The sequence below is a fragment of the Ipomoea triloba genome, chromosome 6 (assembly GCF_003576645.1).
Source record: "Ipomoea triloba cultivar NCNSP0323 chromosome 6, ASM357664v1".
Taxonomy (NCBI): Eukaryota; Viridiplantae; Streptophyta; class Magnoliopsida; order Solanales; family Convolvulaceae; genus Ipomoea; species Ipomoea triloba.
In genome coordinates, this window is record NC_044921.1 from 4,851,039 (window position 1) to 4,875,102 (window position 24,064).

Below are 24,064 nucleotides of genomic sequence, written 5' to 3' on the forward strand. Positions count from 1 at the left end.
GGTATCAAGAATTTATCGTTATTATTTGCTCTCTTTTTCTCATGTGTGACTTTTATTACTTATTCTTTAATATTTTATATATTTAATTCAGTTAATAAAAAAATATTTACAACGCTTTATAATTCAATTTTTATGTCAATTAATGCAGTGTTACTTACCAAAATTCGTATATCCAACAAATTGTATAAAGAGTTTTAAATAAATCAAATACATAAAATAAATTTATTTGGTGCCTTAACTATTGGACATGTATTAAATTTGGTCATTAACTATTAGTATTTTCAAATTAGGTGCACGACTATGTAACTTGTATTACATTTGGTATTTGACTATTAATATTTTCAAATCAGGTGGTTGACTTTGTAATTTGTATCACATTTGGTCTTACCATCAAATTTACCAACCAACTATTGCCTGAATTTCAACGAGAAAAATAATTTTTCTTGCAATTATTCGGCCGAAAATACTCTTTTAATTACAACATATATATTATTTTTCCGTTGAAATTTCAGCAATAGTTGGCTGGAAACTTGGTCAGAAAATTTTAACGGCAGGATCAACCGACCAAATGAGATGCAAATTACATAGTGATGCACCTAAATTGAAAATATTAATAATCATGGACCAAATGTGATATAAATTACATAGTCATACACATAAAGTTAAAAATATTAATAATCAAGGACCAAATTAAATTTGAATCATACGACGTATATAATAGTTCAGAGACCAAAAGCGAAAATTTTTTCTAAAGAAAATAACTCAGTAAAAACTAAAAAGGATTTGTTTGATTTTTGAACACTCACAATAAATTACATAATTTTAAATATACTACTTATTGTTTTATATAAATTTTTTTGTTCAAATATTATTTTACAAAAATAAAAAATTCCAATAAATAGCTTAGGCAAAGTATGTCACGCACCCTCCCTTATCTTCTCCACCTTCCAAAATAAATACTCTTCTAAACCCTCTGATCTGCTCCAAAGTCATCTTCTTCATCCTTCCAATATCAACACTATAAGTCTATAACCGTCATTGTTTCTGAGAAAAAAGCTTCATTCATTTCCCTAGCTACAAAAACAAAAGAAAACAAAAATCATTTCTAAAGCATGGCCGAAGAGCAACACCTCCTGTCGACGGAGATCGTGAACCGCGGCATCCAGTCGTCGGGGCCGGATGCCGGGTCGATGACGTTCTCCGTGAGGGTCCGCCGACGGCTGCCGGACTTCGTGCAGTCGGTGAACCTGAAGTACGTGAAATTGGGGTACCATTATCTGATCAGCCACGGGGTATACTTGGCCACCGTGCCGCTGCTTCTGGCGGTGTTCGGCGCCGAGGTTGGGAGCCTTAGCAGGGCGGAGATGTGGCAGAAGCTTTGGGATAGCACTGCTAAATATGATTTGGCCACCGTCTTGTCTTTTCTGGTGCTTGTTGTGTTTACCCTCTCAGTTTACTTCATGTCCAAGCCTAGACCTATTTATCTCCTTGATTTTGCATGCTTCAAACCTAGTGATGATCTCAAGGTAATATTTTAGGTTCTTTTTGCTATTTCAAATGTTATTATTATTGTAATCAGTTTGGTTGGTCTGAGTGGTCATGAACTCTTTTCTTTTAATTGGACTGATTAGTCTAAGTACACTTAGGGTATGCTCAAATTGTTTTGATAGTATTTGGTACCAAAACAATACTTTTATGATATCATTCACTTTTAGATGTACCTGTATGGAGAGTTGGTACAATTTTCTTTATAAATATGTATTCTTTTGCATAAGTTTTTAGATAGTTTTCATGATTTTTGTATAGGAGACATATGTATGTTTATGTATGTTTTACAATAAATGCTCTTTTTTTCTAAAATAAATATATATGATTATTTTTGTACTAGTGTATAATTAATTATAAGCATTTCAAAATAGACAAAAAGTTTAGAATTATTTAGAATTATGTTGTTTTGAATTAGAAAATGATTCCTACGATGGTGAGGATGACTGGATCCACACATGTTTTGAGTAGTATTGATTCTATTACAATGTAGTATTTGTTCAGCCTATTGAAGCACTAAAGAGTGTTTTCACTAGGCTCGAACCCATGACCCTCTGGATCCCCTGTTTCCATCCAACTTCCGAAAATTTATTATTATTATTAAGCATAACAAATATATGCTTATTTTCCTTAGGTAACAAAGGAGCAATTCATTGATTTAGTCCGAAAGTCGGGGAAATTCGACGAAGAAAGCCTGGAATTTCAGAAGAGGATATTAGAATCTTCCGGCATCGGAGACGAAACGTACGTGCCGAAGTCGATCGGGTCACCGGAAAACACCGCCACCATGAAGTTAGGGCGGGAGGAGGCGGCGACGGTGATGTTCGGAGCAATCGACGAGGTGTTCGAGAAAACCCGAGTCCGCCCAAAAGACGTGGGAGTTCTGGTGGTGAACTGCAGCATATTCAACCCGACACCCTCGCTGTCGGCTATGATCATAAACCACTACAAGATGCGAGGGAACATCCTGAGTTTCAACCTGGGAGGGATGGGGTGTAGTGCTGGGGTGATAGCGCTTGACTTGGCCCGTGACATGCTCCAAGCTAACCCTAATAACTATGCGTTGGTGGTTAGCACTGAAATGGTTGGGTTCAATTGGTACCCCGGCAAGGAACGCTCAATGCTCATCCCTAATTGCTACTTCCGCATGGGTTGCTCCGCCCTCCTCCTCTCCAATCGCCGCCGTGACTACCGCCGCGCTAAGTACCAGCTCGAGCACATTGTCCGGACTCACAAAGGCGCCGATGATCGTGCTTTCAGGTAATATTCCATTAATCTCCGCCCTCATTTTGTTTAATTTGGTTAATATAGGCCCTGTTTGGTAAATGGCTTTTGGCTGATTGGATTTACTGTTTGGTTAGAATGAATGATTTGTTAATAATATTAGTTGATTGTAGAAAGTTGTTTGATAAATTAACTGTTAGTGGTAGTTGTTTGGTATATTTTATTTTCTCAAAAAGCTAATTGAAAAGGCTGCTTTGAGTAGCCTTTTGAATTTTAGCATTTTGGAGTTACAAAAAGTTTATTAACCAAACAACTAATAGTGGTCAAATAAGCCAAAATTGGCTGATGGGCTGATTATTTATCAAACAGGGCCATAATCATTTTATTACAGTGTTGCTAGACATGTTCAATTTTCTGGCCAACCAAAAATTGTCAAAAATTACAAATTTTTTTTTGAAAACTTAAGTTCCAACGACTTAGGGTATTCGCAAAATCCTCCTTACATTAATTAATTGTGTTTAGTGATATGCATCAATTAATCAAGGAATTTATGAGACACAGTACCAAAAATATGCTAAGCTCTTATAAGAATAGTAGGTTCGAATCCTAGTAGTTCAATAGGTTGACATAGTATATATGGATAGATATACTAAAAAAAAAAAAATAACGCCCATATTTGAAAAGAAATTATAATAGTCAATATTTTTATCATTTAATAATTTTGTAAGAATTTCTACTAGAATTATACTTAATTCAGTACTTGTTAAAATATAAAAATAAAATTTCATCAAATACACGGTACTGTGACTATCATATAGAAGCTGTCACCATATTTGAAAGTAGATGGTGGTTGGGTAGAATTAAATGTGTACAATATGAAGTTATCAAGTAGCATGTGGTATGGTAAAGCCAATTTATTGATACTTATCACCATCCCAACTGTCCTAATTTATGACCATCTGTTTCACTGTGGGGTACTGCCACATCATGCATCTTGGTCTTCACTAATTCCTTTTCATGAAACAACTTGCACACTGCCACGTCAGAAGACCACAACTTTTACACTTACAAGCTAGCCTGTTTTTGCTACATCTATTAATTGGTGTACCTAGAGAAGAGGGCAAATTATAACTTGCATCATAATTCACATTGCAATGTTAAATCACTCATAAATATTTATTTTTAAAGTAAATACACAAATGGTCCATCAACTATAGTGAAATTCACAAATTGGTCATCGACTATCAACTTTAGCAAATTAAGTCCTTAATTATTCAATTTTTATTCAATAAAGTCATTAACGAGCGATTGATTTGTGAATTATTGAGTAATAATTGAATAGTTGAGGACTTAATTAGTCAAATTTATAGTTGATGACTAATTTGTGAATTATGACATAGTCGAGGGACCATTTTGAATATTTACTCTTATTTTTAGTATCTTGAATGTTAATTTGAGTTCAAAATATGGTTAATCAAATTAGACACATCAAAGGAAGTAAAGATAAAACACTAAGAGTGTGTTTGGTTGATAGGTTTTTAGAACACTACTATGGATTTTGATTACCCCTAATTGCAAAACCCATTCAATTCCCTAATAAAATAAGGGGTTTATCCCCTTCCTCCTCAACCTTTCCCCAACTATAAATAATCATTCTCATTTCACTCTATTACCAAACATACAAAATACTTTCACCAAAATTCATTACCATTACCAAGTATTTGATACACATCCCGATTCTGATTTCGATTCTCATGTGCGAACCAAACACACCCTAGTGCTCCATTAGATGTCTATTTCTAATCAATAACATTGCGCGTGCAGGTCCATCTACCAAGAAGAAGATCAAGAACGCCACAAGGGGCTAAAGATAAGCAAAGACTTGATTCAAATAGGAGGAGATGCACTGAAGACCAACATCACCACACTAGGCCCTCTAGTCCTCCCATTCTCCGAGCAGCTCTTCTTCTTCGCAAACCTAATTTGGACCCACATTTTCCCCTCCAAGAAAGCGCCCAACAAGCCCTACATCCCCGACTACAAGCTAGCATTCGACCACTTCTGCGTCCACCCCGCCGGCAAGGCCGTCCTGGACGAGCTCCAGCGCAACCTGGGGTTGAGCGACCACAACATGGAGGCGTCCCGGGCGGCTCTGCACCGCTTCGGGAACAATTCTAGCAGCAGCATATGGTACGAGCTGGCGTATCTGGAGGCCAAGGGGAGAGTGAAAGGAGGCCATCGCGTTTGGCAAATTGCCTTCGGGTCAGGTTTCAAGTGCAACAGTGCTGTTTGGAAGGCGATGAGGCGTGTTGGGACCCAAGGGGGGAATCCTTGGCTCGATTGCGTTGATAGATACCCTCAGGCTCTCTACTCCCCTTAGAAAGCTATTCATGGTAGCAAATTATAACGTCGTCAACCTTTCAACATGGAATTGAAGTGGAAGCTAGGCTTCATCTTGAAATTTATAATTTATAATAATAATAATGGTTACAAGTACATTGCAATTTCTATAATTTCGTGTGTAATAGTATTACATGTTTAGTGAAATTGTATTATTGCTCATCATATAAAATTTACTTGTGATATTGTTACGTATTACATTATAAAATTTTTTTATACGACTATATAGACTAAAACGCTTGTGCATGCAAGCTCAAAACTATTATCTTATTGACCCTGTCATCAGGGGCGGAGCCACTATGGAGGCTGTAGGGGTAATTGCCCCCCTTCCCACCCCACCCCACCTCACCCAATTTATATATATATATATATATATATATATATATATTCCGGATCGGGTGAGGACCTATCATTAGGTGAAGATCCAGTGGACTAATCCTGATCATCCATTTGGATAGATCTAACGGCTATGAATGCAATTGCACAACAAAGTGGGCAAGATGCACAGCATTCACACTATGAATGCACAACAAACTGAGATGGAATGCACAACACACTGAGACCGAATGCACAACACACTGAGACCGAATGCACAACAAAATGAGTACGAATGCACAACAAAATGAGCGCGAAAAAATTAAATCAAAGGATCAGATAAGTCCACAGGGTCCTCACCAAACTATAAGTCCTCATTTGATCCTTAATATATATATATATATATATATATATATATATATTTATTTATTTATTTATTTATTTATTTATTTGTGTATGTACAAATTATTAATTGTTTGAGTAGCTTAGTTAGTTGAACTATAAATTTGATGTTAAATTGCTTATATCATAGGTTCGAATCTCAGTAGCAACAATTATCCTTTATCTTCTCTATTTTATTTTGTCTCTTTCATTCCTTCGCAAGGTAAATTAAATGTTTTATTTAGTTTACTTTTTATGAATCATTCAATTACAAATTAAAATGTTCTTTTAGTCTACTCTTTCAGAATCAATTTGATTAATGTAATATACAAGTTTATATTATACTTCATTCTATTCTAATTAATTTAGAAAAACTTAAAGTTGATCTAACTAAAAGAAATTAAAATTAAAAAGTATTTTTGAATATAGTATTTTGTTTCTATTCAAATTATTTTATCTAATTGATTATGTTTCATATTTTGTCATAAATATTTTTCACATTTTCATCCAGTCAAGTATATTTTTGGCTCAGCCCATAACTATCATGTAATCTATCAAAACATTATATTGTAAATTATAATGTATTTTGTATTTGAACCTTATTATATTGTAAATTATAATGTATTTTGTATGTGAACCTGATATTTTATCATTGACATTTTTAATGTCATTTAAACTTCGCCCTGGATCCGCCCCGCCTATCATAATTATATATGTACATCCTGGCATGTTTTAAATATTATAATATATTATTTGCGAAAAGAAAAAGTTATGACATGAAATAATTAAATCAATAATGTTGTATTTGCAAGACAGCCACCACCCAAACACACATGAGAGTCAGAATGAGAATCAAATAACTGTACAGCATGTTTGGTTCACGGAATGGATTTAGAGGAAATAGCAATGGAAGATTTTTGAAGACGACTTGGTCAGGGCGGTTCACAATTTCTTTGCTTTGCTTATTCCAATACTGGGATTGGGTTGGCTTGGCCATTTTATTTATAAAACCCATTGTTTTTAGGCCAGCGCGAAGGAACAAGAAACTTTCACTCCACTTTTCCTTCACTCCTTATGGAATAAGTAAGGAATAGAACAGAAAATGTATTCTATTGTTTAGTTCGCTGAAAGAATAGACTTTAGGAATTGTATTCTAACGTTTGGTTGGTTAAAGGAATAGAAATGGAATATATATTTAAAAGACATAAATACCCTTGTACAAAATTTTATTATTATTATTATTATTATAAATATTATTATTATTATTATTATTATTATTATAAATAATAATAATAATAATATTATTGTTATTATTATTAAAGATATTATTATTATTATTATTATTATTATTACATAAAATTTTTATATAATATTATTCTATAGCAATTACAATATTAATAAGATGATCTATAAATTATGAAATAAAATATTCATATAAATAACAAAATTTTTTAAAGAACATTTAATAATATTTAGTAGAAGTGGTTATGAAGTCTTCAGGAAGTTGGTTTGAGATGTGTGTATCTCCTTATTTCAAGGAGTCTTCCTACAACAAATGATCATATTCAATAATCCTCCTGCAACAAATGATCATATTCAATAATCCTAATATTACTATAAAATGTAATGAGATTATCTTATGGAGAATACAAGCTCTATACGCCATTTGAAGCAGCCAAAAGGATGCAAAGTGGCTACTCACTTCTAGTGCAGCAAGAACACTAAGAATGCAATCACTCATGGGCATCTTTCCACCAGAAAATTCAAGAAGATATCACTTGACTGGAAATAACCAACAAATGTTGTATTATGAATGAACCAAATGGGATTTTAGATTCCTGAGCTAAACCCGTACTTAGATTACATTTCATTTTTATATTTATTTATTTAAATGTGTATATTGTGAATTATTTAGAAAGAGTTATTTATTTTTGGTATAAAATTTAAAAAATTATACCCAACAGTTGATTATTTGTATAATATTTAATTAATCTATATTAAATATTAATCTTGTTTTAGTCGTCTTGATGAGATGATATTATTTATGTTTAATAATATAAAATATATGTATAAATATTTAACAAAAATATATAAATATATTTTAAGTTTAATTAAGGGTAAAATATTAAATAAGAAAATTTACCTATTCCTGAGAACTCAGCCTCTCAGGAATAGGTTAATACCAAAGTGGGGTCTGGTAATAGCTATTACCTTTGCAAGGGTAATAGCTCATTCCCAGGAACAATGTTCCATCCTAGGAATAAAAAGCATTACCAAACAAATGAATAGGCCTATTCCGCGAATCAAACATGCGGTTATGTTAATAGGTTTTGGTGAAAGTATTTTGAATGTTTAGTAGTATGGTGAAATTGGGATGATTACTGTAAACACAAAATTCTGAATAATATATTGGAATTCAAAATTGGGTTACATGTTAAGTATCAATATGGATGTGGGTACAATATCTCTGGATAGATCATCTGATTCTTCAATTGATGTCTTGACGCTCAATTGAAGGGTTCCCGAATTTCTAGTGGCTTGATCTTCAAAGAAAAATGTATATGTTTGCTCTTCTGAAGGGGTGTCTTGACGCTCCATTGAAGGGTTCCCGGATTTCTAGTGGCTTGATCTTCAAAGAAGCACTTATATGTTTGTTCTTCTGAAGGTCCTCTGGGTTCGGCTTGATCTTCAACTAGAGGTTTGGATTGATAGGCATGGAGAATCTTGGGGCTTTTACTTTCAAGATTATGGGGCTTTTATTATGATTTTCCCAGGATGATTACATAGAAATAAAAGCTCATATTTATAATTGTATGATAGAACAGTAGTTTTGATAAATTCAAACTCTTTTAATATTATCTAATTAACAAATTAGATAATATCAATATTATCCAAAATCTATTTAAATATACTAATATAAAAGATAATCAAAATTAACAAATTTTTAGTGTCAACAATTACCAATATTGATGTTTGGTTGTGTATGTATAACCTTATATATAATAAGAATAAAAGTTTTAAAAATATAAAAAAAAAAAAAAAAAAAAAAACAAACAAAAAATCAAGGCAATTGATCCTAATATAATGATGCCCAAAGCACCAATATGAACAAAAAAAACCGAAACAAAAATCTAAAAACACTAATCAAAACTTAAAAATCAAATTACAAATAAGATGGAATGGTATCTGTTTTTAATTAGGGAATGAGGTTTTTAATTGGAGGGGTAATCAAATCCATAGTTATGTTTTAAAAAGTTGTTAATCAAACACGAACGATGATTTTGATTCTCATTCCTAATGTGTAAACCCATGAACCAAACACTCCCTAATTGTTACAATTTAACTATATGCATGCTTACCTGGCCTCTTTTGATTTCATTTTTGTGCAAGGTTAATTTTTTGTGCTAAGAAGCAGTTGAAATAAAATATTGTGTTACAATACAGGTTTGATTGCAGACCTATGCTCGTTTGATGAACGTGAAGTAGTAAAGTAGCAGGAAACAAGAATTGTAAAAAACAATAGAGGAGGTTTCTTATTCAGCATTCCATCCATTACAATAGTGGGGAAGTACATATATATAATAACTAACAACTTCAATAACCATACTAAATATGACCGTTACAATGGTTACAACATAATGACGATACTTAATATAATTTATAACACTATCCCTTAGACATTATTTGTTCACGATCTTCCCTGGTTAAAAACTTGCTAGGAAAACCCTATGGGAAAAACCTAGACAATAAAAGGTACATGGTACATGAATGGTATATTCAAATACTTTCATGCCTCGTTAAAAACTTTACTAGGTAGGAAAACCACGTGGAAAAAAACCTATTTGAAAAAAAGAAGACATGATATATATAAAAATCATGTATTGTATTGGTTGCCTTATTTTAAAAAAACTTACACTAAGGAAAAATCCCGTGGGAAAAACTTATTAGTTAAGAAAATGAGTACAACCACAAACTTTTGGATTTAATATAATCTTCAGGATTATAAGAGTTGTTAGTCTTTTGGAATAATAATTTATGCATACTAGGATGTTGTTGCTCCCCCTGAAGAAAACATCATTCATGATTGTCTCGTTAAAAACCTTAACTTAAGAAAACCATGTGAGAAAAACTTAATTAAGGGAAAAAGAGTACAATCATAAGCCTTCAGGGCATAATCTTCATGATCTCGGGGTTCGTTTATTTAAGTATTTATTTGTAACTTTCTCCTATTTATTACATCATACTCATGCCTCGTTAAAAACCACACTAGAAAAACCCAATGGGAAAAAACTAGTGAGGAAAAGAGTACATGGTGTGCGTGTGTGTGTGTGTGTGTATATATGTATGTATGTATATGTTACCAAAGTACAACTGTTGGTCCTTTTAAGATCCCAATCTTCAGGATTGATTTAAGTGTATTCCACATCTCCTCCTGAAGATAACAATCTTCAAGTTCTACATTTCTTAAAGTAGAATAATTGTTTCAAAAAGGAGTGTAGAGGAGATGATATGGCAATCTTCATGATTGTCACTATACGTTAACATTTTATACAATGGTTCTCGTGACTCTACTGGAGCTTATGTGGGTTGAATATAGCCAATATTCCTTAATCATACCCACTTAAAAACACACTTTTATCGTCCTCCCATAAGTCAGTGGCGGTAGAACACACATAACTAGTTTGGAATTTAGTATCATGGAGATCAAAAGGTGTCAATACCAAGTGATCTATGAGAAACACACATTGATTTATCGCATAAATTTTAAATTGAAGATACTAGAGGATATTTTGAGCACTAGGAGTTATAGTTGAAATATAATCATAGAACTTCTAGTTCTACAGTAGTGCTCCAATAGTAATGAAGTAATGGACTTCAAGAGATTATTGGACAAATGTTAGTGTGATAAGTCAATCATACCTATCCATATGAAATGCGTTAAAAATATCTTTCTAAAAATAGACTGATTGGTGTATATAATTCCTTTTAAGGAAATACTCGATCTGCAGGTTGAGGTAATACTTAGTTTTTCAAGTCTTTTTATTTCTAAAATTCATCTTTAGAGCTAATACGATTAAGCTCTTTATGATGTTTATAATACCAACATAGGTTGAGATAACGATTAGTAGCCCCTCAATAAGTACTAATGGTATATTTTGATTTTTACATTTTCCTACTTCAGGAGGGAATTACTTAGTTAATTGCTTTACTATTTCAAGTTTAAGTAAAGCCTTTATATTTCAACAACAAACATGGTGTAATGCTTATCGTTGTGAATTATAAATTCACCAATGATACATTAAATTTAGCAATTCTACAATCATTTACAACTCAATAAAGAACACTTATAGTACATATTATCCCTTCTAAATGAAGGTAATAACTCCATTCGTAATCCTTTAAAGAATTCATAATGACAACGCAATTCCTTTTTCAAAAGGAGAATTACTCAGTCAATTATGATATGTATTAGGTCATATAAAGACCATATCGTCCAATGACCCATTATCATGTAATCATGACAATTATTAGCTGCATATCTAAGTTTATTCTGCCAATTATCTTGTATAGCCGAACTTAACATCATCATACATGGGAGATTTGATTAAAATTAATCAAGGGTATCTGCGTGAACCCATGTGTTACAGACACTCGCTATTATACCATCTCATAATTTTTATTTCTCTTTCGCACAGACACCCATTTATAGTCGGCAGGGTTAACATTCAATGGTGTTTATGTTATAAAGAGAATCTATTTTAGCGAGTAGAGCTATGCCTTAATTGCTCCTTTAAATATTAAATAATGAGGATGCATCCGGCACCTCACCTGGATCCAGTTTATTTAAATGAGCAATTATATAGACGTGTGTTGTCGACAACTATAATATATAATTTTCTCCCAAATTCATGATAATTTTAAAATTAATCAGATCGTTGACATTTTCCAAATATTAAGATTTGATCGTTCCGCATCCCTAGTATTATGTTTGTTTGGTGTATCTTACTAGGGTTTTCGTCATCTGGACGAATGTCTTCAGGACATAATTCTTTTTAAGACAAGAGTGTCAATGCTTCTTTACTAGATCTAGTATTATGTTTCATATCTCTTAAACTGATAGATCTCCTACACTTCTAGTGTCAAGGAGTATCGAGATAAATATATTTGGTCCATTTTGGGAATTATATATGGGACCTTGCCACTCTTTTCTGATAAACATGATCAGTGTATATATACGTTATCGGTATATATATTTGGCAGATTATCTGCTAATATAGCAAATAGATTATCTTCTGAACTTCTAGTTCAGTCTCACTAGTACGTGGATTATAATGAAGATCATTCCATTTAATGGGATTTCTCACCATTTAAATTTGGGTATATCTCCCCCTAATGCCGTGAACAGATCTTAAGGATGCAGTCAGCGTATCTATTGATTCCCTATCATGGGCTCTATGTAAATAGATAGAGTTTTATAATCATATATATATATATATATATATATATATATATATATATATATATATATATATATATATATATAGCCCATAAAGATACGCAATGGCGGTGATATAATAATTGGACTGCACCCTAAGAATAGGAACGCAGATTGAAAAATGTTTACACATACTAGGTTTATGGGGACTTATATGCAGTTAGCAAAAAATATATCAAGTATGATGTCCCCAAAATCATCAATTTAATTTGTTGCACCTTACAAGTATTACAGGGTAGTTGCCAAGTTTGTAAAAAACGCTAGGCGCCCCTTAGGCGCCCGACTAATTTTTATTTATTTTTTATTTTTTAATAAAAATCCTCAAGCCATTAATGAGTTCAGACCTTCACATCTGACATCTCCCACTTTCCCAGACTTCCCTTTCCCATGTGATTCCATTTCCCAAAACTCCCCCAAACTTCCCTCATATCCCTTCCCATTAAATGATCTCTCTCCATATTACAGAACTCCGAAGACAATTTGATATTTGATAACCCACATTACAAAACTCAGAACACCCACATTAAAGGGGGCGACTGGCTGAGGCGATCGGCGGAGGTGGGGAGGCGGCCGCGTGTGGTGGCGCTAGCGAGTGTGGGCTAGGCGAAGTTGCTACTCAACATACTGCAGAAGTGTAGATTGGCGTGGGGAGTGGGGATGCTTTTAATTAACTTCTGAGTTCTAAAAAACAAAACTGCTTCTAACTTCTAATTAACTTATGAGTTCTAATCTGAAATGCAGATTGGCGTGGCGTGCAGAAGAAGGCTGAGACGGTTCCTCCTGCTAGGCGGTCTAGGCGGCGCCTAGACCGCCTAGCCGCGGAGGAGGCCGATTCTGACTTTCCTCGCCGCGGCCGGCCGCCGCCTAGTGCCTAGATCAAAGTACTTTCTTTGTTAACAAATTCTTCTCAAGTAGTTAACATGATTGACGTCAAACAATTTTTTTTTATTTTTTATAGTATTAATAAAATTCTTAGTAACGTAATTAAATATATAACATTCATTACCTAAGGCACCTTTTATTTTCCTTCGTGACAATATCGGACTCCATTCACACTCCATCTCCAACTTGAAGGGGGTTGATAAGGAAGAAAAGCTAATTGAGGAAACAAAATATTTCACACAAACAATGGAAACAAATATCACTACAAGAAATTAAGAAAATATTCAATGGAATCATTCTCATCAACTCATCCTATAATCAAGGAGTTTATATATATATATATATATATATATATATATATATATATAGTATACAGCTTGTATTTTGTTATCTTACCGGCCTTTCTCTTTATATAAGCCTCCCATGTTTTATGAAAAAGACACAACAATTGAAATAAAATATTAAGTTTATAAGAGTTTTTCAGCTACAACACATAGTCAAGGTATGAAGAAATACGTCATATATGGATAAATTGATTATTATTTATAAGAGAAAGTAAAATATTTATTGTAAAAAATGTAATGCTTTTGAATTAAAATTTAATATTTACAATAAAAATTATAATATTTATGAGAAGAAATATACTCCATAGTATTTATAAAAAATTTGACTTCTATGTGCATTTTTTGTTTTGGAAAATAATCAATATAATTGCATTAAGTACTGTAATAAAGCAGAGACAAAATCAGTGGGACGGGAGTCCCAAAATAGAGAGTTAGCCTGGGAATAGGTTGCTGTAGGCAGGTAAAAAGTGAGCTAACATATTAGAGGTTCTAGAAACTAAAGAAATAGAACAACTATATATGAAAAGCACGTAAAAAATTCCTAGAGTCACTATTGGCAATGCCAACATATGATCGGAGCTCGATCAGGAAAGGGATCGGAGAAGTGAAGAAACATCGGTGTACAAACGAATTGAGTTCACGCTGCGATCCTTCAGCCAATTAAGATAGCGCCATTCATAGCAGCCAAGAAATCACCAGCTGAAGAGAGAAGGACAGCTCCGATCCCACCGTTGCCTTGTTCATCGTGTGCTGGTAACCTGCTCAGTAAGGACCCAACAAATCAGGATTTCAACATTGTAATATGGGTTGTTGTGTCTAAAAATGCAACTGTAGAAATCATGCGATCAAAAATTGCTAAGTGATTGCATTTGGCAATGAATAAAGAAGAGAGTGAAGAGAGCGCATTTGGCAATCAGGCTTTTGGGTTACCCTAACGTCCTTCTTTCCAATCGTTATACCCTGCACCACAGTGCACATAGCAATGTGCACCACGTACGTAAAACGACGTCGTTTCGGTGTTAATAGACGCGGATGCGAATGACTCAGGGAATTCATTATCTATAATACACATAATCATTATCTATAATACACAGAACGTTTGCCTAGAATACACAGAATATTGACACAAAATACACAGATGTTAGTGGACGCGAATGACTACAGGGAATTCATTATCTATAATACACATAATCATTATATAGAATACACAGAACGTTTGCCTAGAATACACAGAATATTTGCCCATAATACACAGAATATTGACGCAAAATACACAGAACTCATCCTCCTAACATTCGAATGCACAAACACATCACAACTTGTGTTAATAACATGAATACACATAATATTTACACAAAATACACAGAACTCATCCTCCTAAATATTCGAATGCACAAAGACATCACAACATGTGTTACTAACATGAAATCACAACATGTGTTACTAACATGAAGTGTTACTAACATGAATACACATAACGGTTGCATATAATACACAGAACGGTTCCCTAGAATACACAAAATGATTGCCTAGAATATACAGAATATTAACATAAATACAGAGACCGGCCGAAACGGGAAACATGATTTTCAAAAAAAACGGACGATTAATTTACAATGTTCAAAACGACGTCGTTTAGGTACGTGGTGCACATTGCTATGTGCACCGTGGTGCACAGTATAATTTCCCCCTTCTTTCCCCTTGAAAAGCATCCATTATAATCAACAACTAATATTGTATAAATATATCACAATATTAATCAATAATTAATCCGTAAATTTAGAGTGAATAATCATATAAATCACTCAAAAACTCATATTATTCAATAAACAATATAAACATAGAACATGAGAGCAAAGACACATATCAATACACCCATAGCTATATACATACATCCAACCATTAAAATCCACTAATACACACATAAAACATAAGTATAAGAATAAAATACAAAAACACTGAAAATTAAGAATATGGAACAATTGAAAATCCTCAGTAAAATAATCGAAAACATTCTCAATCGTGTCAACTACTATGACTAGATTAGCCTTAGCAATTGCAATCCTATGCAGTCTGCACCCTCCACTCTTGTTGTAAAAGCATAGCTATGTACAGAGTAAAAGGTCTATAAACTTAATTTGTTTTCCTGTAAAAATCAAAGAATATAGTTAACTACAGAATAATGCAGTATCACATACGACACTAGGACTCTAGCTAATTAACGGTCCATTTGGAAACTTAAAATATATTTTTTGAATTTTTTTAAATATGACTTAGTTTTTGAAAAATGTTTTAATTTGCTGGCGTTGGACGAAAAATAAAAAATTTGTTTTTCTTTTTGGCTGAAAGTAAAGAAATTGTATTTTTTTGTTTGATTCATTTTTTTCTGAAAATGAACATATTATTTTTTATATAATAATAATAATAATAATAATTAATGTGGTGATGATAGTAATAATTATTCGGAAACTAGCTTGAAAAAAATGTTGGAGACCAGAAAATAAAAAAAAAATGAGAAAAATACATTTCTACTAAAAATCTAAAAAGACATTTTTCGTTGACCAGAATAAATAATTTTCTTTAATTTTATTTTCTTTTAATACCCGAATGCCCCAAAATTTGAAAATTAATAAATTTCAGAATTCATTTCTCAGGTTTCTAAACCGAACATAAATGTGAAAATTAGATACAAAAGTTGAATATATATTCTTGATAATGTGACAATTAGATACAAAAGTTGAATATATATTCTTGATAATTATCCACCGGACCGAAACTCCCGCTCCTCAAAAGCCCACAGGAAAGGAGTTGATGCTCCCACATCCATACCGCCACTAAGTGTCCAGTTTGCTGTAATGATAATTGTTAAACATTGTTTCAAAATAATTGAATAAAGTAATCATCCCAAAATATTCTTGATAATCATCAAATATTTTGACCAAAACCAGATTTTATACACTTCCATGAAAATGAAATATGAATAATAATGTAAATCATCAACTTTAGTGAAGAATCCTAAATAAATAGTAGGAAAAATCTAACTTTTGACTCCTCAATAGTATGGAAATTTCGGATCCCGCTTTTGATTTTTGTAAATTTGTTCCCTCAATTATTGCTAACATTAGAGCTCATTTTTTTTTTGAAAATCGAGCTTTAACTCCTCTTCATATCAAACTTGTTATCTTACTAATTTAGTTGAAAGGCTTGGTTATTGATAGTTACTTTAAAAATTTCAACTCTATCATTAATCGAGTAGGAGGATTTAACACGTGACCTATAATTCATTCAATTGGCTATCCATTCAGAGTTATGCATATTTTAGACGATTTGAAACAGGAGAGAAGTAAATGAATTAGGTGTTGCTATTTCTACCCCCTTAAGTGCAAATATTCATTCAGATGAAGTTTATTTTTTTTTTCTTTTTATTCAAACAAAATTAATATTTAAAAGTATATTTTTAAAAATCTCTAATTTATATCTTCAAAAAAAATCTCTAATTTATATCTTCAAAAAAAATCTCTAATTTATAAAAATTTGTAAAATGAAACCATATTAATATATTTTTTTTAAATACTACTAACTCCATTAGAATGCAATGTCTGTGAGTCAGTATTGACTCCACTGAGGCTCAAACCCACCACCTCCCGTATAAAGGAAAGGGTTTGATGCCACTGGACCACAAGGTTCTTGGCAATAATTTAAATTAATATACTACTCCGTATTACATTAAGTCATCACTATATTAGGTTCAATTCGTTTTCAATATACTAGTGGTTCATTTTTAAAATACTATAGGTTTATTTTTAACATACTAATACAAATATATCATTATACTGATAAACATTAAATAAGTTCATTAGACAAAAACGAAAAGTTCATATTCACAATACTACAAGTTCGTTTTCAAAATATCACATGTTCATTTTCACAATTGTAGGTTTTCACAATTGACATGTCAAATAGATTCATTAATGAAACTTTGTAGGTTCATTTTCACAATATTGGTTGTTCATTTTTACAATACTGAATGTTAATATTTGTAATAATAATGCAACTACATCATAATACTAAATCTAAAATAGATTAATTAGAAGAATACGCATTGGAGGTTCATTTTCATAATGCAGAAGGTTCACTATATCAATATTGTCAGTCCATCAATGAATAACTAAGACCCAAAATATATTAATATGAGTATCATTCAAAAAATCTTAATGAGATATTTTAAATAATATATATTATAACATCGATTTTATTTATATAAAAAAAAAAGGAATAATATACGCAAATTAATGTCAACTCCATGAACTTATCGGATTATAATAAAGAACATGATCAATACTATCTCTTAATGAAACAATAGTATTATAATAATGATGTATGATCCCCAAAGTAAAGTGGAGCATGGTCAACATACCTTAGCCATGTTGAGGTGTTTTAAAGTGTGGTTGTAGATGCTCTTTGAAATTTTCAGAATCCCATTCTAGTGCATCCCACCAATGTTGGTCACCCAATATAGACTCAATACTTTCTGCACTTTGCATACCAAGAGGCAGTTTTCCCAACATATTGCACTCTCCCACTTCAAGTTGTTCTAGACTTTTCCATGATACATTTGCATTGCATATTCTCTTTAGTGCGGGAAGAGTAAGCAATTTCAGGGTCCGAAGGTTTGGAACAATGTTGTCCATAAGTGTGTTCTTGAACACTTGTGTCAATTTCATACATCCATTTATACTGATTTTTTCCACTTTATCAAGCTTTTGAAGAGTTCCATCCATTACTAGTAGACTCTTCAAATCCCAACAGGAACTAACTTGAAACCTAGTCCAAGAAAATTGTTGAAACTTGAAAGGCTTTCCAATCCGCTCACCCCACTTAAACTAAGGAACTCTAAATTAGGTAACAAGTCTATTTGTTCATCGCATCTCCCCAAGGACAATGGTTTCCCAAATATGCAACAATATATGATACTTAGTTTCTTCAAGTTAACAAAGGGACCAAGGCTGGCACTATTTCTTACCAAGCTATCAAGCATGAGATCCACTTTCTCACAATGCACAATACCAAAGGAAAGAGCATTTAGTAACAACCACCCAACCATTTCATCACCTGAGAAATGAAGGCCTTTCAATAACACTTCATTTTCAATTTGACTAGGCCAATATGCACTATGATCATTAACATGAAATCTAAACTTTTTAATTCTCTTGAACCAAGAAGTATGCTGGGTTGTGAAACAACGAATGCTTTTGAAATGTATGTATAAGACAATTAATTGGTTTAGGCATAGCAAATCTTCAATTGGTGCATTTGCCTCAATTGTATCCCTAGTTCCCCATCGGATACCACTGCCTTCCATACTAAGAAACTCCAGCTTATGTAACTTGCAAAATATTCCAGTAGGAATTTCTCTCAACTTAGGAGTTTCTTCTAGGAGTAATATCTTTAAGTTTGCCAACGTTTCAAAGCCGACTGGCAATTTAGCTATAGTAGTAAAACTACAATCAAGTATTTGCAGTTTTCTCAGAGCTTCAAGGGGAGGCAACTCACGTATTGACTGGCAGTGTCTTAAAATGAGAGCTTGAAGTTCACCAAGTTGAAGAAGAGAGTCAGGTAATAACATGATATTAGTTTTACTTAGGTCCAAAGTTGTTAACATTTGGAATCCTTGTAAAAATGGGTTAGGAAGTTCATGAAGGCCCCTATTACCTTGCAGAATCAAAGCTGTTGTTTCTGGACAATGTATGCTGCAGTCTGGCAAAAATGCTATTTTGCTATTCATAAAAGATACTCTCTTCACTTTGTCAGAACAACTCAATAGTTGCTGTGAGATCTGCATCTCGGTAATTCCAGAATTGATAATAGATTTGCACCAGTCTTCTGAAGATTTTGCTATCCATACCCCAACATCACGAACTACATCATGCATCTTCACTTTGTCAATGCCCACTGCACACTTTTCTAACAAACAAGAGCCTATTAAGCAGTCAACAATGCGTTTAACATCATTTTCTAATTGCTCATAGTTTTGTTGCTCATCAAGTAAACCTTCAGCTAGCCAATAATGAACTAGTCTACCAGTATCAATTTCAAAGTCCTCTGGATACAAGCAGCAAAACAAAAAGCAAGATTTCAACTGCTTAACTTTTAAAGAATCATAGCTCCACTTGAGGGGTTTATACACCTTTTCTTCAACACCATGAATATGAGTAGGCTCTGATTTCTGTAAGGCGTATAATGCACTTTTCCACAGTGCAACCTCTGTCTTTTTCCTCAATGATGCCCCTATAATGATTAGTGCTAGGGGCAATCCATCGCATTCCTCAACAATGGCCTTTGCCGACGCCTTAATTTGGTCATCATTCACCACTTCTTCCCCCACTTTCTCAGAAAATAACTTCCAAGCTTCTTCATCACTCAAACGACCTATTTCGAACTCAGTATCAGTAGACATTTCTTGGCATACATGGAAATTTCGAGTGGTTAGTATGACCTTGCTATCATGGTCTTCAAGTGGAGGAATACCTACATCATTCAGATCAACTCCTTCCCATATATCATCAAGAATTAAGAGAAATCTTTTTCCCTTAAGTTTGTTGTACAAATAACTGGCTGCGCTCTCTTTGTTTATTGTCACTTGCAATCGCGTAGCAATTTTTGATTGGATGATTTCTACAGATGCATTTTGAGACACAACAACCCATATTACAATGTCGAAAACCTGATTTGTTGGGTCCTTACTGAGCTCATTGTTCACATTCTTGACTAAAGTAGTTTTCCCCGCTCCTCCCATGCCCCATACCCCAATCGTCTTAGCCTTTTCATTTCTCTTCAGCAAACCCATCATCTTGTCCAGATTTCTTTTTGCTGTTGGTTGAGCTTCGACAAATGGTGCAGGAATATACTCAACTGCATTAGGCACAGGATTAACCCCCACTATTTTGTCCTCAAAGGCTCTGCCATCTCCAATCAGTTGTTTTACTTCCACAAGCCCTTTCACTATTCTGTTGCTCAACCGAAAACCAAGTGAACGCACGCAACCAGAGGCACCAGTTGTATTGTCATTTGTTGTTATAGTTGACTGCACAGAATTGAATTCATTCTGCAACTTTTCATTTTTTTTTTGAACTGAAATTACAGAAGAATGATTAAGCAAGAATGTTGATAGGAAAGACAGTTTGTGGATGTCAATTACAGTCTGCATTTCTTAGCTCTGTCCTTTCGGTTCCGCGTTTACACCAATAATTCACTCCTCCCATTCAGTTGATTATTCAAAGCACGGTGGGACCAAATGACCAATTTGCCTTAGAGCATCCACATTGATTATTAATAATTCACTTGGCCAACACCAGAAGGAGAAAGCTAAGCAAAAGTCTACAATTTTTTATTAAAATAGTTATTGGTTTTGTCTTGTGACACTATGGCCTACCCTACTTTAACTATATTTAAAACAAATACAAATATAGTAATACTACAGGTTCTCCCACATCCTATTCTATTTTTTACTCCATGCTTACATGTCATCTTTTGATTCATTCAAAATAATGCGGTCCACCATTTTTTTTTATCTTCCTCTAATAAAATCAAGACACATGACGTGAGTTTTAGTGTCTTTGGACTACATATATCATTTTCCAAACAAATATTCCACTTGGGATGGAATTATTGAACAACTGCAAAGCTCGAAATCAAACATTGATATTGTTGTCGGCCATGATTACGTGGCAATTTACTTTTGCCTAAAATAGAATTTCGTGAAAAGAATTATAGAAAGACCAAAAGTGTTCAAAGAGTTAATTATCGAAATTGTGCATTGACAATAACGAAATTATCGATTTGATCGTTAATTATATTTTTTTGAACAATTAAGTCCATCAATTTTAAAAATTTTAACCAATTTGGTTTTCCGTTTGTTTTGCCGTTAGACATCCGTTAACTCATGACCAAATTGGTAATTTTGCTATAGCCAAATGACCATTTCAGCCATCACATGCACCATTTTCTCCAAAAAGTTAATTGCTGAAATGGTTCATTGACTATAGCAGAATTATCAATTGATCCCGAGTTAACGGATGTCTAACAGCAAAACAAACAGAGGATCAAATTGGTTAGGATTTTTAAAGTTAAGACTTAATTGGTCAAAAAAATAGTCAAGGACCAAATTGTTAATTTCGCAATAGTCAATTGACCATTTCGGTAATTAACTCGTGTTCAAAATATGATAGTTTGAGGTGTTACATGAAAAAACTAATAATATGTGACTAAATGTAAAATTGCCACAAAAGTATCTTCGTCATTTATATTGCCTCTATCATTGAAATATTGTCCACAAGTCTTTTGTTTTTTCGTCCAAAATATATGGCCATATAAATTCATTCATGTAGATTGAAAAAAAAAAGTATTTTGAAGAGAAATTAATTAAATCCCAAGTGCCAAGCACCTTGTGCTCAAATGGCATGTAGTGGCCTCCCTCAAGTGAAATGTCATGAGTTCGAGCCTCAGTGGAAGAGATATCGAAATTGACTCTTTGTGCTTCAACAGGCTGAGAAACGTATAGATGACCATCCCAGGTCGGCAAGCCCCCCTCTACCTTCGTGCGAATATCCCAACGGCGGGAAAAATGGCTTCTTTTTCGTCAAACCCTCCGACCCCCAAGATGCCTTTCCTTTTCCTCTTCGTTGGCATCCGAGCTTTTATCGCTTGGATGGGAAGCCTGACTTGGTGGCGGACTCGCCTTTAGAAATCGTTGTAGTGGCGATGAAGGGCTAGCTCGTCCCGGTCGACACATGGTCCAGCCTAAAGGCCCAGGTCGGCAAGCCCCCCTCTACCTTCGTGCGAATATCCCAACGGCGGGAAAAATGGCTTCTTTTTCGTCAAACCCTCCGACCCCCAAGATGCCTTTCCTTTTCCTCTTCGTTGGCATCCGAGCTTTTATCGCTTGGATGGGAAGCCTGACTTGGTGGCGGACTCGCCTTTAGAAATCGTTGTAGTGGCGATGAAGGGCTAGCTCGTCCCGGTCGACACATGGTCCAGCCTAAAGGCCGGCTAGCTCGTCCCGGTCGACACATGGTCCAGCCTAAAGGCCCAGGTCGGCAAGCCCCCCTCTACCTTCGTGCGAATATCCCAACGGCGGGAAAAATGGCTTCTTTTTCGTCAAACCCTCCGACCCCCAAGATGCCTTTCCTTTTCCTCTTCGTTGGCATCCGAGCTTTTATCGCTTGGATGGGAAGCCTGACTTGGTGGCGGACTCGCCTTTAGAAATCGTTGTAGTGGCGATGAAGGGCTAGCTCGTCCCGGTCGACACATGGTCCAGCCTAAAGGCCTTAGGCCGGGCTAATTTGCTTCCTAAAGGCGCAGCTCGCGTGGGTTGCTTCTTTACCTTTTTCCCATGTTTATCTTTCCCCGTCCTGGTTTCTTACGGACTTACGAATAATAATATCAATAGGAAAGGTTGTAAATAAATCATTAATCCTGAAGATTATGTCGCGAAAGACTTATGATTGTACTATTTTTCTTTAGCTAAGTTTTTCCCCACTAGGTTTTTCTTAGCCTAAGTTTTTGAGGCAACCAAAACAACACATGCATTATTCATATATCGTGTACTCTTTTCTCGACTAGGTTTTTTCCCATAGGATTTTTCCTAGTGAGTTTTTAACGCGGCATGATAATAGCAAAATAATGTCCAAGGGGGAGTGTTATAAAATTATTATTTATGGACATTATTATGATGATTATGACATGATTTGTAACTGCTAGTATTTATGTCTTGATTTGTAACAAGACTACTACAAAAATACCTTTTAACTTCGGTTATTTTAGACATACGATGTCGGTTTTTTTCCGACGTAGTTCTGGCGAACGTTATAAATAAATTATACAACGTCGATTTTAAAAAAAACGTCATATATTATTTTTAATTTTTTAAATAAGTACATACAACGTCAGTTTTTTCACAAAATCGACGTTGTATGTCATTTTTTTTAAATAGAGATACGGCGTCGGTTTTTTTCAAAAAACTGACGCCATATGTCTTTTTTTTTTTTTTGTTTTTGTTTTTAAACAGAGATACGGCGTTAGTTTTAATTAAAAAATACTGTAAAAAGCTTTCGAAAACGGTGGCTGCTTCCGTGGAGAGTAGGAGATTTGCAAATATCCTGAGACCAGTAAACTAATGGCGGCATGCCAACATTCAATTCATTATATTCGCAAACCGGTAAACTAACGGCAGCTACATATTTGTTATTCTTACGAGAAGGTGGGTAATATCCGGCGTCTTGGAAGTTGGAACCATCGATCGACGACAGTCCAGCTTGGGAAGGAGACTCCAGTCGAGTGAAATCAAAGAATTGAGGCGCATCAAACTCGTATACCGAATCAATCTCCGGCGATGACGAAGGCTCATCATCATGCAGCTCTTCTTCAATGGATATGGATTCCTCCATCATAAATATATGTAGCTAGCTTCCACTGCAGG

At 34.0% G+C, this 24,064-nt stretch overlaps 2 protein-coding genes across 2 annotated transcripts; one reads left to right on the forward strand and one right to left on the reverse strand.

Moving 5' to 3' along the window:
• The first annotated feature begins 947 nt into the window (after positions 1-947).
• LOC116022386 (3-ketoacyl-CoA synthase 10-like) lies at positions 948-5,367 on the forward strand. Its single transcript, XM_031263097.1, has 3 exons — positions 948-1,526; positions 2,180-2,805; positions 4,594-5,367. Exons 1-3 carry the CDS (start codon positions 1,113-1,115, stop codon positions 5,147-5,149), a joined length of 1,596 nt encoding a protein of 531 aa, XP_031118957.1. The 5' UTR covers positions 948-1,112; the 3' UTR covers positions 5,150-5,367.
• Positions 5,368-16,357: 10,990 nt separating this feature from the next.
• On the reverse strand, positions 16,358-20,794 carry LOC116023391 (probable disease resistance protein At4g27220). Its single transcript, XM_031264389.1, has 2 exons — positions 18,005-20,794; positions 16,358-16,437 (listed from the first exon to the last, which is right to left on the reverse strand). The coding sequence occupies exon 1, from the start codon at positions 20,792-20,794 to the stop codon at positions 18,383-18,385; it is 2,412 nt and encodes an 803-aa protein (XP_031120249.1). The 3' UTR covers positions 16,358-16,437; positions 18,005-18,382.
• Positions 20,795-24,064: the final 3,270 nt, after the last annotated feature.